Raw genomic sequence first — 18,260 nt, 5'->3', positions numbered from 1 at the left:
ACCAGCCAGCAATGCTAGGTCTTAAATGTCGTTGCCCCTTTGCCTTGCCCGCTGAAAAATCTCTCTCATTCCTGCATGTGTGCACATCATCACCAGATGGCTTTCCCGGGGCCGCAGCACCCCCGGCCCAGCAGCTACGGGGAGTGGGAGAGGGGGCAAAGCTGGGGCCGCAGACATGTGCCTTTCACCCTGTGTTTAGAGCTGACCCAGGAGCCTGCCCAGCCCTCCCCAAATACCAGCCGCAGCTCACTGCTGTATTGGCTTTTGTATAGGGTCACTGTCCTCCCCACATTACTTTAGAGGTCCTTGGTTTCCCTCTACACGTTCCACAGGAAGGACAGAAAGGAGAAATCAAACCATCCTTTTCTTAAATCGAGAAACATAATGCAGTTGAGCTGGAGTCATTTGTGACAAGGGTGCCAGCTAGGATTGGAGGGTGACCAAAAGTGGCACCCCAAATCTGTGAGGCTCAAAATCACAGTCTCAGAATTTTAGATGATAGAGCAGCCACAGTGCCTCTGAATTACACGTACTCTCATCCTGGGAACCTGTCACCTGTTAGTAACTCCGCCTGGTCACAGCTGGAGATCCTCGACACAGCTGCTACCTTTGTTGGAGGAAGATGTTTTCACAGAGACTCCAGCTGGTCACTGTGGGCAGAGGCTTGATCGCCAGGAGTTTCTATGTGATTGAGGCGCTACTGGGGGAGGTGCTCTAGATTGGAGGTCAGGAACAAGACAGATATCATTCCCTCAGGAGCAGTCATCACCATCTACAATAAAATGAGTTTTAATTACCCGTAGAAGGTCTCCTAGCTTGTATTTCCATTAGGCAGGACATACGTTGCACAGCTTGACATTTTAATACAATTATAAGTCCTGTCCTCATCTCTTGTCGAGGGTATGGGAGAAAATGAACAGATGCTGCCAACGTTGCCGGAGGACAATGGCAGTAGAATCTGAATAAAATGGCCAGAAATAAGGCATTACTGAATGGTGGCTCCAGCACTCTACCGAATACCTTTAGGATTGAACAACTTCTAATCTAATTCATTAAATTAAGTTCATTCACTGGATTTGGGCACTTTCTTGGGTGGTAATGAGTCTGTATCAAAAGTCGTAAACTTACTTATGTGTCTATATATCCAGATTTAAAGAAAATCTAACTGTGTTCCTTCCTCCTATATACGGGGATCTAGTTGAATCACTGTTACTAATGTATGAATAGTAAATACATGTATCCAGGCTCTTAGTACCAAGTACTAAGCTGTAATATCTCTCTCCCCCTCTCTCTCCATATATAAACATCTTTCTCTGTATTTAATCTCTAAGCCTCACCAACCCTGTGAAGTAGTTGATATTATTTCTATTTTAGATAGAAGGAGGTTGAGGTCCAGAAATGTGAATCACCTTGCCCAGGGTTTTGCCTATTGATTCTTCAGGTTCTTTCCTCTGCTATATGTCAGCTCACGGGTAAGACATGGGGTAAAAGGGCATCAGTGGCCCGGTCTTCACCCGAAAGGAGTCCACCATCAGTTAGTACAAAGCTGCTTCCAGTGACTAGACACTTTGGTCTTTGGATCATAGGGTGATTACAGGTGCGATCAGCAGGGACCCTGGAAGAGGCCAGCTTTAAGAGCGCTGCCGCATGGCAGGGTCTTGGGCAAGATTTAATCCTTTTCACTTTGCTTTCTTATGTTTGAGCTGGGGTCACACCTTCCTGGCGGGCATGTAAAACAGATGGAAAGATACATATGTATGTGTGTGTTTGGTGCTCATTGCATGACAAGAGCTTAGTTAGGGGGAACTGCCATTATAACTGTCCGTGGCTCCTGCGTTTTCATAATTGGGTCACACGAGCTCTATCTAAGCTTCTAGAACACATCCAGAATCCTCCCTTCCTCTACTCTAAGTGCATCATCTTTTGTGAGGTGCTAAACTCACCCTGCTCCCAGCTGCTATGAAAGACCTCTCCATCATTGGAGGAAAACACGGTGCCCCACATAGAAATGCCACCGAGACCCCAGCCTTTTTCCAGGCTGTCAATTTCCCCTTGGCTTGTTTTTCTAGGTGTTTGTGGCAATACCTCAAGCAAGGAGAAGAACAGCACAGCCAATTCAGGGGTATGCTCTACAGACAGCCTGAGCAACGGGCACCAGGGAAGTCTTTCATCACACACACAAGACCGGGAGAGAAATATCGAAGAATTGGAAATGGCTCAGACTCAGAGCATAATGCCCGGGTTGAGCCCTCAGCTGTCTGCTCTGCCGTTAAAGGTAATCATCCTCTTGCTTCACTCTAGAGCCCGGAGTAAAGAGAACAGGCTGTGGAGCCCAACGGCCTTGGCTCAAAAGTTCTTCTTTGTTCTCTATTTGCCACGTCAGGCGGATAGAGGTTACTTAACCTCTCTGACCCTCAGTTTTCTCATCTTCAAAATGGAAATAAATGCTCACAGTACATGGTTGTTGAGAAAAATATAAAAGGGAAAAGGGAAAACTTCGCATGCAGTGCCAGGGCTCAGTGTTTGAGGTTTCAGTGGCCCCAGCCACTAATTAAAACGGCGGCTGGTAATGACTGGCTGCTGCTAAGGCCAATGGAGGGACAATCAGACCTCTTGCACTGTTGGCCTCTAGTTGGCCCTCAAGCTGCAACTCACTGGCTTTGCTCCTGACAACACACCAAGGAGGAAGAAGACAAAGGCTGGCTTCCGGGTGCAGAGAACTGTCTGCCTTAGTTCCTGGGCCACCACCCTCCAGCTGTGCTTCACTGACGGAAAGGGCTCCTTGCCCCACAGATCTCTTTCCCTTTTGCTCTGGGCCCCGTGGAGTGGTGTCAGCTGTGTGTCTTCTGGCTCACTCCACCTCAAAGCCCTGCATCTAGAATGAAACTCTGTTCTCCTTTATCTCACACACCGTGACCCCAGTTTTGTGGATTTTCCACATCGAGCAATTCTGTTACTAATGGGCTGGAATTAGCACCAGATCCCACAGGTGAAGGACTAGTTCCTTGAAATGGCTCCACTTCAGACCACAGTCAAGTCGTTGGTCCCCAGGTTACCCACACTCCTGTCCGACGTGGCTGCAAACTGGAGTTCTCTGTAACCACCTCCTTGGGTTTGTTAATTTCCTAGAACAACTCACAGAACCCAGGAAAAGAGTTTCATTCAGAAACGGTTCAGTTTCAAATGGAAATCAGCCATTGCTGATTTACTGTAAAGGATGTTTTTAATGGAAACGGGCACATGAAGAGATGTACAGGATGGAGTCTAGATGGGTCCTGAGAGCGCGATCTGCTGTCCCTCTGGAGTGCGGGTGTGCCATACTTCCTGTGTAGATGGGTTTATCAGCACAGCAACTATGAATCCCATAATTTTAAAATGTTTATGGAGGCTTCAGCACACAGACATGATGGGTCTTTAGCTCAACCTCCAGCTCCTCTTGCCTCCCCAGAGGACGGGGAGTTGGGTGGAGTGGAAAGTTCCAAGCTTCTAATCATGGTTTGATTTTCTGGTCACCAGTCCCCATCCTGAAACTGTACAGGAAGCCAGAGTCCACTCTTTAGAACCAAAGACATTCTCCTCACCCAGAAAATTCCAAGCGATTTGAGAGCTCTGTGTCAGGAACTAAAATCAAAGACCAAATATTAGTATCAAAGATTTTTTCTAGCTAACTTCAGCCTGTTTATTTTCTATGTGCTGATTGTATTTTCTGACAAGGCAGACCAAGAAGAAGCTAAGTCAAGGAGGCAGATAGGACAAAAGGCTGGGAGTATGTGGCCCCATCTTCTTGGCACAGCTCCTTGGAAGATCCTTCCCCATTAGAACTGTTCAATATGGGCAGGCGTGTCTCATCACTGCCACTTCCCCAACTTTTACAGTACCTGGCATACAGTGGGTGCTCAATGAAGGTTATGATTGGAAGGGTGACTCAACATATCATGCCTGTCACAGCAGAGAGCAGAATGCCTGGGATGAGGTCGATGATTTTCTCTTCTGTCCTTCCCTCACGCGTTCACTCACTGTAGAGTAGAGACCCATGCAGCTACTCTCGCTCGAGATGGCTGAAGATCCTGCTGAGGTTTTCTTCTGCTGGGGCAGCTGCTATGTGTCTGGTATCCAGCATGCCCTCACTTGAATGGTGTCGTGTGTGTAGGAAGTGTCTGAATGACTTCAGTTCTCATAACAATATTTGCATCTCAAGTAGAAACAGAAGGGAATTGACTGAGTCCTTGTTAGGTGTCAGGCATCATTCATACTCACTGTTAGAAGGAGATCTCTCATTCCAGTCTTGTGGGTTGGGAAACAGGCTGGAGAGACCAGGAGACAAGTCCAAGTTTCATGTAAGGAATCCTCTGTTGGCCCAACCCTGAAACTTACGATTTTTTTAGTGTACAATTTTTTTTTCTCTATCTCCTGAGAGTGAGGGTAAGAGATGCCATCTGCTTAGGCAGGGCCAGTGTCTTAACACCTTCTCTCTTTCTGTTTGTTTGTGGCAGGGTGCTTGTTCTTCCTGTCCTCCATCACCTTCAGAAACTAATGCCAGTGAAATTTACTTTGTGGAGCTGGTTAAAGAAGATGGGACACTTGGATTCAGCGTGACTGTAAGAATTTCTAAGAGAGTTTGAAAAGTAAATAGTTGAAAGATGTTCATCTGGAGCCTTGGTGGGCATTGCACTCATATGCCAATCTCTAATAACCCAGTGCCCATTGGGTACAAGCAGTATACCAGAAGTGATGAACCAAGGAAATCTGTGGGAGCCTCAGTGAGGAATAGGAAGGTGAAACTGGGGGACTAATGACAAACTTGGGATGAGCAGACACTCCAAGGAGCACGGTTGGAATTAAGGTTACTCTGGACAATAAGGAGAGGGTGGCAGGGTGGGATTCAGGGACACAAGCCAAAGATGGGTGGGGTTGTCTCCAGTCATCCACAGCAGGGGCCTCATGCTCCTATGTCCAAGGTCAAGACAAAGTCAGGTTGGCAAGACTTCTATTCAGGATGGACACTGCATTTGATTCCTGAGCTCCATCTGGCGGACCCTGGAGGAGTGAGGATAAAATTGTACATAAATGATATAACCCCACTGAATCTTTATATGTATGTACATACATGCATGGAAAAACTAGAAGAAAAAGGGTTAGATCTTTGTCTAGTGTTGGTATGGACCTTAGTGATCTATTGTTAAGTTAAAAAAACAGTAAATTGCAGAACGCTGTGTAGTTGAATTCTACCTTTGCATACACAGATCAACACACAAGCATATGGGACAGGCCAGGCACCAGCCTTTTGGATCATAGCTGTATCCACTTTTGCTGTTCTCTGCTTATGGAGACACAAAGTGGTACATTGATATGATTCATTTCTGAGCATCTTCCATGGGCCAGTGCTGGGCTGGATACAGCACAAATCTCTCATCCAGCTCATATTGTTATACTTCTTATGAGCATCTCACCTTCCTGCTCACGGGATAATATAGCCTAAACGAACAAGTGAATATATAAGATGGTGTCACATAAATAGGACGTGATAGGTAGAGTTGCACGGCAGATGGGGGCTCTCTGAGTCAGGGAGGTTGGGGAAGCCCCTTTAGGAGGGGAGCAAATGGCTGGTGTGTTTTTTTCTTATTCTATTTTCCAGGGAGGAATTAACACAAGTGTGTTCTGTGGAGGTATCTACGTGAAATCCATCGTTCCCGGAGGGCCAGCTGCCAAGGAAGGGCGGATCCTGCAGGGTGAGGGATGGGCTCTGCATTCTGTGGTGTGAGGATCCCTGGCCTGGGGGTTGCAGCCTGCAAGGCTTGCCCAACTCTCACTCTTTCTCCTGTGCAAATGATTGTTTCTCTAGCGCTCAGCCTCTTCACCTGGAAAAGCCCACCTACCTGACATGTAACATGGGGCTCAAAATACTTGGGAAACACAGATGATTTAAAAATATGAGATTTTTAAATAAGCTTGTGGCCATTTGGCTTTCATGGGAGTAGTGCTCCAGCAAGCCTCCTATCTGCCCTTCCTCAAGCCCATTGCTCTGAAGGAAGGGGGAGAGTTTTCACTGCTCTCCAAAATGGCCAGAATGGAGCTAAAAAATGCACTGAGATCTTACCTACATACATTTCCACTAGAATTTCAGTGTCCCTGGCATCAACTGGGTCTCCCTGACCTTTTTTTGAAATAAAAAATATCCTGGAGATATGAATGTTACCTGTAAGAGACTTGCAAAAACTTTCAAAAATAGTCTCATGGGAAGTTGAGAAAAAGGACAAGGCCATGCTTGTTAGTTGGCTTAACTACTCTGAGCCAATGACAGAAGTTTCTGGACCACTGAGTGTGGAGGTGTTCACAAGGGGCCAGTACTCAGGCCTAGTTGGGGCTCCTCCCAGCTTAGCTCCCTGTTCCTCCTTGAGGCTGCATGGAGAGGTGCTGGGCAGGGTCTCCCCAGAGTCCTTCCTGCAGCTTGAGGAGCTCGGGGACATGACGTCTTCCCCCTCCCAGGTGACCGGCTCTTGCAGGTGGATGGAGCGAGTCTGCGCGGCCTCACCCACAAGCAGGCCGTGCAGTGCCTCAGGAGCTCTGGACAGGTGAGTGCAGCGTTGCTGGTTACTGTGGAGCTTCCCATCCCTCCAGAGATTTCCTGGCAACATCGGAAGCTGCAGTTGCCTCTGGGTGCGAGAGGGGTAGGCAGGAAACAAATGAGACTTTCTTTTCTGTTTGCTTTTTTTTTTTCCTTTCACATCTACCATTTAGCAGCACTTTTCCCTGGAGGTGTCAAAGTCAGGAGGGAGCAGGCAGATGTTCCCAGGCAGGGAAGCTCACCTCCCATAGAGAGCCCTGAAAATCTTACTGTCACTTGCCTAGAGTCTGGAATCAGACAGATGGACTGAGCTGATGAAGTGAAGGGATTTCTCCTGCCTGGCTCCGGCCGTCCTCTCATACCCTCAGCTCCAGCCATAGCTGGCCAATGCCTCCATCTGCTCTCAGGGCCTCTCACCACTGGCCTTGGCATGCACTGACACCCTAGCACACCCCAGGTTCGTGGCAGTCCCATCATCTTCTGTAATCATAGGACACACTGTCTGGGGGCCCTTTAACGACAATGACGTAGAAATCAGGATGCACAGAGCATTAACTTCAAAGTTCTCTTTCTGTGCAGTATCCAGGCAGCATCTGGATGTTATTGTTCTCTGTCCCATCCTCCACCTGGGAGTGGGAGCTTCTGCTTGCCACAGTGTCCTAAGCTAGAGAACTGGGGCCTCCCTCTTGGCAACTGAGCAATTGGCAGAAATGCAGAGAACCCCTAGGACCCCCACTGGCAAATAGAGGCAAGGAAGGGCCTCCTTCTGCTTACTTGCCCAAAGCATTCTTCTAGTTTGTGATGAGATTTACTTGTCTTGGTGACCATGGTTGACATATCTTGAAAACAGAGTCATCATTTATTAGTATTCTGTATTCTTTGGAACTTTGCTAATGGGCGTGCTCAGAGAATGTATTTGGCCAACCTACTAGCGGTGATGACAGGTGGCAACTGTCACTCTGGGGTCACAGGCTTGGTGCTGAATGACCATTGCTGCAGGAGGGTGTTGGCAGGGTTGGGTTCCCTGAGTGGAAGCTTAGAATCAAGAGCTTCCAGGTGATGGGGTCATGCTCTGGGTAATGGGAGCATATGGTGTCGGGGAGGAGGGTGGGAAACTGAACCAGAAATAAAGGGGGAGGCTGGATGGACATAAGCCACCTGGGATACTGTCCCAAGGGGTTGAATTTTAGGTGATGGAAAACACTGGAGACTTTTAATCAAGAGTGTTGCATGTTCAACTCTTGTCTTATTTTAATCCACCAACAACCTTGAGGGGAATGGACTGAAGGAAGAGGAGATAGGGTCCAGGACGTCAAGTGGGAGGGCACTTGCTCCAGTTCAGCTGGCCATTGGCAACAGGAGAGGGAATGGAGAAGGGAACATTGTGGGGGATGTTTCTGGTGGAGAACATGCAAGCCTTGGAAGCCAGATGTGTATTTGGAAGGTGGAAGGAAGAGAGTTGGGCTACTGCAAGAGTGGCCCCTGGGAGGTTAGCTGAGGGACAGGTCTGGGTTCTGAGAGAGCAAAGGCAAGAATAGGAGTGTTTTAGGCAGAATGAGGAGGGGGTAGGGAGGGAGAGCAAGACAAAGAAGATGATTTGGACTTGAATATACTGAAATGGAAGTACATGCATTACTCCCAGGATCATTTGTCCAATAGACAGTTGGAAATGTGGCTCTGGACCCCAACAAATAGGCTAGATTGGAGATTTTGATTTGAGATTCAAATGAGGCAGCTACTAGAAGTACCAAAAAAATTATGAAGCATTTGCAGTGTGGAGGGAGAGCCTCCTGGTTTCCATATGAGGTGTAAATTGAGTTCATCCACCCACACTTCTAGGTTGCAAGACTGGTCTTAGAGAGAAGAGGCCCCAGGATTGCACAGCAGTGTCCTTCTGCTAATGACAGGATGGGAGAGGAGTGCACGGCTGTTTCCTTGGCAACAGTCTTGCCTGGAAGGCCCGCAAGCAGGGTCTCGGCGACAGATGGTGAGAGGAGAGAGAGTCGAGTGGTACTATTGTCATGTCATCCTGCGCTGCTTTTGAATTGTCATCTCCAAAGGGAAAGCAGGAAGGCTTCATCTGGGTTCTCAAAAGATAATGAGCAGTGGTGGTTATAATGGGGCCGACTTTGATGTGATGGAAGGCAATCTAATGAAATATTTCTAGGGAAAAAAATTCATTGTCCAAAATATGATGACCAGGTATAATTCTGCCCCAAAGCCTTCTGAGGTTTTCTGATCAGCTGCTGGAATGCTTGTGTATAAGTGTTTGGGGTTGAAATTGAAATGAAAGGGTCATGCCTTTTCTGATCAAATGTCCATATTTCAGCCAAGATTTTTGTGGCAAAATCTGAGGAATGCGGAGGTGGGTGAGGAGAGGAAGGTGCTCAGAAACCTAGCTTAGTTATTAGCATTTAAAAAAGCAAACCCACGATCAGTTTACGGGGACACTGTAGCACGTCTTCTGAGGGGTTGCCTTTCTGACTTTCCTATGGTTTTGTTTCCTGCTGGAATACACTTATTCCCTTAAAATATCATGATTTGGAGCTTAACCGCTCTTCAACCCCTTTATGGAGAGTTTTCTGAAGGCATAAGTCAGGTTGAATACCCATGGTCGAGGGGGGAGGCGTGTGTGTAAAACAAGCCCATTTGCTCTTTCATCGTTCCTCAGCTCACTCCACGGAGGACCTTTGAGAAATTGACTACAGAGTGAGCTACGGTGGTCAGATGATGCTGCTGCTGAAATCGGTCATGTGACACACCCGAACCTAATTGCTTCAGACACTTTCATTCTTGCCCCAAATCCGAGTTTATAAATTAGTGCTCTGTCCCTCTATTGGGGTGGTACAGGCAGACCAGGGGAGGCCTAGAGACCTCTTTGGCTGCCAGACTATGAAAGTTCCTGAGTCTTTGTCCACCTTGGTGCCCAGAAGCAGTTGTTGTGTCTATGGTCAGTTCATAGGGCCAAACAAAATGGCAGCAAAAACATTTTCGTAGAGTTGGCCATAATTATTGTCATGGTCTAGTTATTTCAAAAGTTTTTTTCAAGTACACTAAAAGATGACTGGGGTTCTAAAAGGGTAGCAGGAATATATGAGATGCAAGTTTTATTAAATAATATGGGTCTATTGTAGATGGCTATACACTGTATCTTTACATATACCTTTGTTGGCTATCTATAATTACTCTGTCCAATATGATAGCCACTTGCCCATGTGGCTATTGAATACTTGAGGTGTGGCCAATCCAAATTGATAAAATACATACTCAGTTTTAAAGATTTAGTTCATAAGAAGAATGTAAAATACCTCATTAATAATTTTTTTCACATTGATTGCATGTTGAAAAGGTAATACGTTAGATATGTTGGGTTAAACTTTGAAATTACATATGTAGTTTGCATATGCAGCTCACATATTTCTACTGGATGGCATTGACCTATAAAATGTATAATAGACTCTGTATAAAAGTGAACAAAGTGAAATCTTTTAACAGAAAACAGAAATAATTCATCTATTTGACAATTTGCATTTTGAGGCTGGCAAATTTCATCTGTAATTTACTGAAGGATGGATCTCATTCACATCCCATGATACAGGCCCCAAGTTTGAAGTCAAGCTAAAAAAGAACGCCAGTGGTTTGGGATTCAGTTTTGTGCAGATGGAGAGCGAGCACTGCGGCCACCTCAAGAGTGATCTCGTGCTGATTAAGCGGCTCTTCCCGGGGCAGCCGGCGGAGGAGAACGGGGCCATCGCAGTTGGTGACATTATCCTGGCTGTGAATGGAAGGTCCACAGAAGGCCTGGACTTCCAGGTGGGAGGACGTGAGGGATGCAGTCCTGTTTGTGGACTAAGGTTTGTGGGGACATTCCTTTCAGGGCCACCCACCCTCAGTGAGGAATACTGTGGGCTCCTGGAGATCACAATCTGGAGTCTGAGCTTGAATCACGTAAAGAGAGAAACTGGCAGAACATCCTCATGTTAAAATTTTCATCTCAATTCTGAAGAATCTGACCTTGAGTAAGCCTTGTTTCGAGTTAGGTTTGTAATGAAACTCGAGATAAAACTCTGACTTCTGTGCTAAAGGTCTCCTAACACTCACTCCCAGAGGTGGGCGTGAAGTTTCAGTGGGCCACGGTAGGTCCTTTTCTGCGCTCTTTCCCATTTCTCTATTAAATTTACAGCTTTAACATGTAGAGTTGTATAGGTTGTTGTGTTTATGATAAAAAAACATAATAAAAAAGAAAGTAAAAAGTGGACACTAAAGGAGAAGAGGGCAGCAGAGGATGAGCTGGTCAGATGGCATCATGGACTCAATGGACATGAATCTGAGTGAACTCCAGGACATAGTGAAGGACAGAGAAGCCTGACGTGCTGCAGCCCATAGGGTCACAAACAGCTGGACACGACTTAGTGACTGAACAATAACAATGATGTTTATGGCATAATAGCTCAGTGAAATATTGTACATATCAGTCAAGGTCCTGGCAGAAATTGGACCATTTGAGAAAGCTTAATAAAGGTGTAGAGGTTGTTGGGAAACTCAAGGGAAAGTATAGAGCCCTGGGGCTGAGAGCAGAGGATGCAGTTATCGACCCTCTCCCCCAAGTCCAGAGGGAGTGGGTAGAAGCAGTTACCAAAGTGCAGAAACTGAGTGAGCTGGGTGAAGTAGACTCGCTGACATGAGCTATAAAATTAGCTGAGAGATATCATGATTCCATGATAACTGCATGGGCAGGAAAGCCAACCTGGACGTCCCCTTCTTCCTCAGATCTGACCCCTGCTCACCCACTCGTTGGCTGAACCCAGCAGAAAGCTTCTCTGTAGCCCACGATGCAGGTCCATCTCCAGGGCACAGAGCAAGGCTCATGAAGGAGGGATGGGGAAGGGTGGAGAATCCTCGGAACAAGATTAGAGGGGGGATGTCTCCATCCACCCTGCATCCTTCATCTGATCCAGGAACTGTCCTCTGAGAACTGCTGCTGGGCCAGCAACAGTTCCAACAGGAACTGGAAACACACAGACGGACAGTTTGTAGGGTCTCAGAGCTCATGGGGCTGGTGGGATAGACAAGAACAACACCCACTGGGGGAAATAAATGAGAGAGAAAAGCCCCGCTCCACTGCTTGCACAGGGAGTGGGAAGGAGCCCCCTCTGTGGCAGTCCTTTGTAGCTGGGGGCACTGAGTAGGATCCAGATCAGCGGTTCCCAGGTAGGGGTGAAGTTGCCTCTTGGGACATTTGGTGAAGCCCAGAGACACTTGTGGTTGTCACAGCTAATGGTGTCTAGTGGGTAGAGAGATGCTGCTCAACATCCTGCCATGCACAGGACAGCTCTCACAACAAAGTTATTCAGCCCAAAGTGCCAGTAGTGCTGAGATGTTGAGAAGTCCTGGTCTAGTTAGATAAGAAGAGCTCCTCAGGCAACCTCACGCTTGGGGCTGTGAGAGGATGGCTTGGAGCAAGAGGTTCACTATGGTGGGAGCTACAGATGTGGGTGCAGGGAGGAGAAAGTGGGAGAGAGACAGCAGGTAAGACCAGGTTCTGGGTGGTGTGCTTATGCTGAGGGTGAGATGAGCCAGAGAGGGGGTTTGGCAGAAGAAGAACCTGATGACATCTGCATTTTGGAACGATTGCACATTAGCAATGTGGAGGAAGGGAGGTGGGTGAGGGTGGAGGAGCCAGGGAGCAGAGAGGAGGTCACTGCGGTGTCATAGGTGAGAGGGTCCGAGGGCCTGAGCTGAGACTGGGCAGAAGCTCGGGGCTGAGGGTCAGGCTTTAGAGATTGGAGTGGTGGTGTTTATGTGACCGATAGCTCCTGATATGAGTCGGGTAGAGAAGCAATGAACATTGAAGAGTCATTTGCTAGAATCACTCTTTTTCTCTGAAGAAGAGGCATCAGTATTGGCAGATGCTGCTATGTAAAGGCCCTGAGCAGACCTTGGTCGTTTAAAGCTCAGCATTGGCTCATCATTTTGTGGCCTTGGATCCATGCATTTGGGGAAGTCAGGCCCACAGCAGTGCTCTCCAAAGTTCTCTGCAGCCAAGACACAGAATGAGGTACTGAGAGGAGGGGCCAGAGAGATAGTGGAGAACACAGAGGAGGACACCCCCACAGCCAGGCCAGCCCCATAACTAACCATAGGTTTTGCTTTCTGGTAGGAGGTGCTCCATTTACTTCAAGGCGCCTCACAGGAAGTCACGCTCCTGCTTTGCCGACCCCCTCCAGGTGCGCTGCCTGAGATGGACCAGGGCTGGCAGGTAAGGGGTGCTGCCCTCTGCTCTCTCCACATGCATCATGTTCAGCCACCCCTTTCTTGTCTGGTGGGTCCTGAGAAGCTTGACTTTTGCCTTCAATAGGGTTCAGTGCCGTCTTATTTCATTGGGGCAGGAACGTAGCTCACCACCCTAACCTCAGTTAGTCTATGACAAGCTCATAAGGCCCTGTTTCTCTCTTCCTCTCCCTGCTTCTGTCTCTCCCAATATTTGGGTCTTCGCATAGTTGGTTACATACTTAAATCTTGACTGTGAAACCTCTAGAGCTGGGTTCTCTGGCATCAGAGGCAGCCAGGCATCAGAAAGGGGAAACCAGGAACAAGGAGAATGCATATAAAACCAGACAAAGGGGAGGTAAGAATTTCCATTCTGAAGAATGAAATGCAGGGGAAAATAGGAAGGATCTAAGTCCAGCCTTCTAAAACATGGATTAGGCATGTTTAGTCTGGTGCAGAGAAGACAGGCATTGGAATCTGGAAAGTTCAGATTGTTATGTTGATGCCTGTATTAGGTTCTTGGGAGAAATATAACAAATAGGATATGTGTGTGCATGTGTGGAGAGAGAGAGAGAGATTAAGGAACTGACTCAGATAATCATGGGGCTTCAGTTCAGTTCAGTCTCTCAGTTGTATCCGACTCTTTGTGACCCCATGGACTGCAGCACACCAGGCTTCCCTGTCGTGGGGCTGGCCAGTCGAAATTCTGTGGAATAGGCTGGCTGACTGGAAATCTAGCAGAGAGTTGATGTCACAGTGTGAATCTTTCGGCAGTCTGGAGGCAGGACTCATTTTTCTTGGGGCTCTCAGTCATTTTTCTCCTAAGGCCTTCAACTGACAGAAGGAGGCTCTCTCACATTATAGAAGGTTATTTGTGTCACTCAAAGTCTACTGATTTATAGACAACTCTCTTTAATACCTTTAGAGTCACATCTAGATTTGTATTTGAACAAATATCTGGGTAGTCTCCTGGAGAAGGAAATGGCGATCCACTCCAGTACTCTTGCCTGGAAAATCCCATGGATGGAGGAGCCTGGTAGGCTGCAGTCCATGGGGTCGCAAAGAGTCGGACACGACTGAGTGACTTCACTTTCACTTTCTAGCCAGGATGACACTTAGTGTTACCCATCACATTTCCACCTGCTGAGCTTCCAGGACACAGAGTCTGTGACAGAGACTGGAGTGCTGGAGGTGGATGGGGACAGCTCTTGGGAACACCTTTGTGAGGGTGAGAGAAGCAGGGTTGGGCGGAAGGGGAAGTAAATGAGCTTCAGCTGCAATAGGGGCTTCAGCTGGCCCCAGAGGGAACTCTGAAGCTGAGATGGCCCCTCAGAGCTGTCCTTCACTGGAGCAGAAGAGCCTGTACCTTTGCTATCTGCACCAAACAGCACTGGGTATGAGCTGCCCAAGGGAGGGGCCTAACTGGCTGAGGCAGTTCCCTTAAGCGGAACACAATTCCTGGGGAGGGGCTTGCTGCGAGCCACCAGCAACCAGCAGACCTCGCTCACGGAGGAGGGTGTGCGTGGACACCCGGAATCATCTGTACCTGCTCTGTTTGCTGCAAGGACCTTGGGCACTTGCCTAACTCCTCTAGGTCTCATGATTCCTCATCTGAGACGTGGACAAGCCGTGTCCATGGCTGATCAGTCACTTATCGGTCATAACCAGTCACTTTTCACCGAGGGTGACAGTTGGTAGAGACAGCACAGGGACTTGGTGACCCACGTATTCTTGATGCTTGGACTCTAAGAGGCATTTTATACCAACTTTGGTGAGACAAGAGCTATAGGAAGGAAACCAGAGAGCTGCTAGTTTGGAAAGAAGGTAGATGATAGCAATTGTGTTAAGCGAGTGAACAGGGTGGGAGAGGGTCACATTTCACACACTCAAAGACCATCAGGCCAAGGCGCTGGTACCCTGTGTCTTTGTTCAGATATCTGGTAAATGCCAGGGAAACAGTTGTCCTGTCCTGGAGAAGAACTTCTACCAGAGAACCCAGAAGTGTCCAGTGGAGAGGGTTTGAGGCGAGGAATGGTGGGCATGCTTCTTCTCTCCTCATACCTGAGGGCCACAAGGAAGAAGAATTTTCATTCATTCGCTTGGTTCCAGAGCTCTGATTGAAGACCAAGGAAGGGAGACTTTGGTTTAGAACTAGAATAGTTATGAGAAGGAGGCAGCTCTGTAAACATCTGGAGTTGGTCATTTCAGGCAGGAGGAATAGCAAGTGCAAAGGCTCTGAGACAGGAAAGACCTAGATTTTTGAAGGACACAAGATAAGGATTGTGCCTGGACAGTAGTTAATAAAGGGAACTGTGGAGGGGGAGGAGTTGTAGAGGGGGTTGGGAGCTGCATCAGGTAGGGCTTGTAGGTTTTGGTAATGTGCTGATCCCATCCTGGATGCCATGGGAAGCCACTGGGCTGGGGAGGTGGGAGGATGAAGGGTGAAGCAGAAATGTGGCCTCATCTGGCCCACACTTTGGAGAGGTCACTTAGGTTGCCGGGAGAGATGGAGTGGAGCAGGTAATCTGGCAGTGATTCACATAACATATGGTGTCTTAGGCTCGGGCTGTAGCCAGATAGCTGTAAGAAGCAGTCAGATTGAGGATACTCTGGGAGGTAGAGCCCATGGGATGATTTTTGGACAAGACATTGGTGTGAAGACCGGGAGTGGAGTTGGCTCAAGTAACTGAATGAATGGTGGTGCCACTTACCAAGACAGGATGTGCTTGGAGGGAGCAGTTTAAGGTATGTGGAAAGAAACAGTAGTTCTTAATAGCCTGCAAACAAATGTTTATCGAGCATTCAATGGAGATATCTGCTAGGGCTGGAAAATGTGAATTCGAAATTACCAGCAGATAATGCCACTGAGAGCTGTAAATTTGATGAGATCTTCTCGGGGAGGAATCCCAAAAAAGTCAAGAAGAGGGCTGAGAAGTGAGCGATGCGACACCCCAAAGAAATGAGATAACGCATGAGACTGAGAAGGAGCCTTGGAGGTGATTTGGATAAAGGTGGAGCTTAGGGTAAACTCAGTGTTTAAGTAGAGTAAACGAGTAAAGGACATTCTCAGGAAGGAGGAAGGTCCAATTATGTTGAACATTGCTGAGAGTTAGAGATGAAGACAGAGAATTATCTTTTGGCTTTAGAAAGATGTAGGTAACTAGAGATCCTAATTAGATATCTTTCAGTTGAGTGATGGGTCAGAAGCCTGGTTCGGGTGGGTGCAAGGAAGAAGAGGTGGACACAGAAATAGCAAGTCTAGGCACTCATTTGAAGAGCACGGAAAAGGGGTGGATTGGTACCAACTGTGGTACCCACTGGTACGAAAGCAACATTTAGATTTTGCTCAATGTGCACCATGGATCCAATAATCCGTAGTATTTCTTTCAATAGACACCTGTGTTCGCAGCAGACAAAGAATTCTCCAGGGCAGCATGTGCTGACTTGGAGCAGAGCCCCAGCCTGGATCAGGGGGACAGCCGGAGGGACAGTGCCTCCCCAGACACAGGGGAGGGCGTAGGTCTCCAGCCAGAGTCTTTCCAACAAGCCACCCAAGAGGCACAACGGGACCAAGACACCGAGAAACCCTGGGCCACTTCCTTGACTGATCCTCGGGATTCCTTCCCTCATCTATGCAGACTTCACCAAGAAATGGAGGCATCAACATTGGCTACCTCTTTGGAGAAGGATTTGAGGCAAAACTGTGATTCAGTTTGTGATATCAGGAGACTTGGAAGGTAAGGCTCAGTCCATTTGCAGACATATTGTAAATTGTATGCATGTCATTGCTAGAAATTACAAGCAAACAATTAATAACATGGCTCAGATGCTTGCTGGGCCAGGAGGGTTCTGCGCATTTGGAGGGGAGGATGAAAGAAGAGAAACATGAAATCTGGAGCTGAGGTAATCACAACTTGTGAGATTTTGGGAAAGCAAACCCCACCCAGTGGTCCTCCAGTATCCTTGGGGACTGCAGATGGCAGGCCTTGGGATTTCTTCCTCGCATACAAACCTTTGTTCTGCGTCCCTCATGGCCTCTTGAAGCTTTGTGATAAGAAAGAGTTTCCCTTGTGTGCATCATCACTTCTACAGCTAATATGATGCTTTATAATCAATAGAAGCTTAAAAAAAAAAACTACATCTTCAAAACCAGACTGAAACCTTCATTTTAAAAAAAGATTTCTTTATTTAATAGTATTTTTTGGCTGTGGTGCATCTTTGTTGCTGTTCGCAGGCTTTCTTTAGTGCAGTGAGGCAGGGGCTACTCTTTCCTGCGGTATGCAGAGCTTCTCATTGCAGTGGCTTCTCTTCATGCAGAGCACGGGCTCTGGACACTTGGGTTTCAGTAGCTGCAGCACATGGGCTCAGTAGTAGCAGCTCACAGGCTCCAGAGTGCTGGCTTGTAGTTTACTCTGAGGCATGTGGGATCTTCCTATCAGGGATCAAACCGGTATCCCTTGCACTGCAAGACAGATTCCTAACACTGGACCATGAGGGAAGCCCTGTGATGTTCATTTTAATAGCCATTTGTTTTTAACTTAGTCTGCATTTTTGTGCTCATCCACCCCTAAGTATTTCCACTTCTCAATCCTGTTCTGAGGGAAAACAAACTCTTTCATTCAGTTTGATGAGTATTTACTACACATATCCAAGGTGCTTGGAAACCTGTCAGGAGCAAAGAGAGGGGTACGGATATGGAGAGAGGGTACGATATTGCTCCTAGGCATGTTGTTAGTTAGATGCACGGGCACAAAGCAGCCAAACAACAGGGAACAATGTTTCATGTTTGACATTGTATAAACCCACTGACATTAAGTGGCTCTTAACTGTTGGCATCCTAGAAGGCTGATAAGGGCCAATCTACAGGGACTAGTAGTGACACGAAGTATAAAGCAGCTGGGGTAATGCAGTTAGACAGGGCTCGATCTGTGACAGACAGAAGCCAGGCATGTTTCCTAGAAGCATCCAGATAGAATTTTTTAAAAGTATACTGTGTTGTGCCAGGCAAACAAAATTCAACTGTGTTAGCTTCTCCTCCAAGAGAACCTTAGCTTGCACTTAAAGCACGTATAGTTAGTCGCTTCCCCCTACAGGAGGAAAGCCATGGCACACGACCAGCAATCTCTGGACACAGTTCCCCCAGCTCCTGGGCAGCGTCAGAATTAGGATTCCAAGGTGGGATTGTGGTTCTTTGTGGATCTCCCTTGAATGTCCGCAGTTCAGTTCTGAAGCGACTGCTCCAGGTAACTGCCTCTTTGCTTCTGGCATCCATGAGTGAAGTTTTCTTTCAGTGGTTTAGATCAAAAAGATGACTGACTTCTTGATCATATAGCCTCGGTTTCAGCTCTACTACTTACTAGCGTGTCTGACGAATTGATTTCTCTGAGCTTGAGGCTTCTCAAATGTTAATGAAGACCTCGGTAAC

General features: G+C 47.4%; 1 protein-coding gene across 1 annotated transcript in view; it reads left to right on the top strand.

The window, feature by feature from the left end:
- Positions 1 to 16,845, top strand: part of FRMPD2 (FERM and PDZ domain containing 2) — a 63,500-nt gene extending 46,655 nt beyond the window's left edge. Inside the window, exons 20-27 of the mRNA XM_025284893.2 lie at positions 2,070 to 2,275; positions 4,494 to 4,598; positions 5,636 to 5,729; positions 6,487 to 6,572; positions 8,405 to 8,552; positions 10,164 to 10,378; positions 12,726 to 12,824; positions 16,229 to 16,845. Coding sequence (XP_025140678.2) covers positions 2,070 to 2,275; positions 4,494 to 4,598; positions 5,636 to 5,729; positions 6,487 to 6,572; positions 8,405 to 8,552; positions 10,164 to 10,378; positions 12,726 to 12,824; positions 16,229 to 16,576 — 1,301 coding nt within the window. The 3' untranslated portion in view covers positions 16,577 to 16,845. The remainder of the gene's footprint in view (positions 1 to 2,069; positions 2,276 to 4,493; positions 4,599 to 5,635; positions 5,730 to 6,486; positions 6,573 to 8,404; positions 8,553 to 10,163; positions 10,379 to 12,725; positions 12,825 to 16,228) is intronic.
- Positions 16,846 to 18,260: the final 1,415 nt, after the last annotated feature.

This window comes from Bubalus bubalis, chromosome 4 (genome assembly GCF_019923935.1).
Source record: "Bubalus bubalis isolate 160015118507 breed Murrah chromosome 4, NDDB_SH_1, whole genome shotgun sequence".
Classification (NCBI taxonomy): domain Eukaryota; kingdom Metazoa; phylum Chordata; class Mammalia; order Artiodactyla; family Bovidae; genus Bubalus; species Bubalus bubalis.
This window is presented reverse-complemented; position numbering and strand designations above follow the sequence as displayed.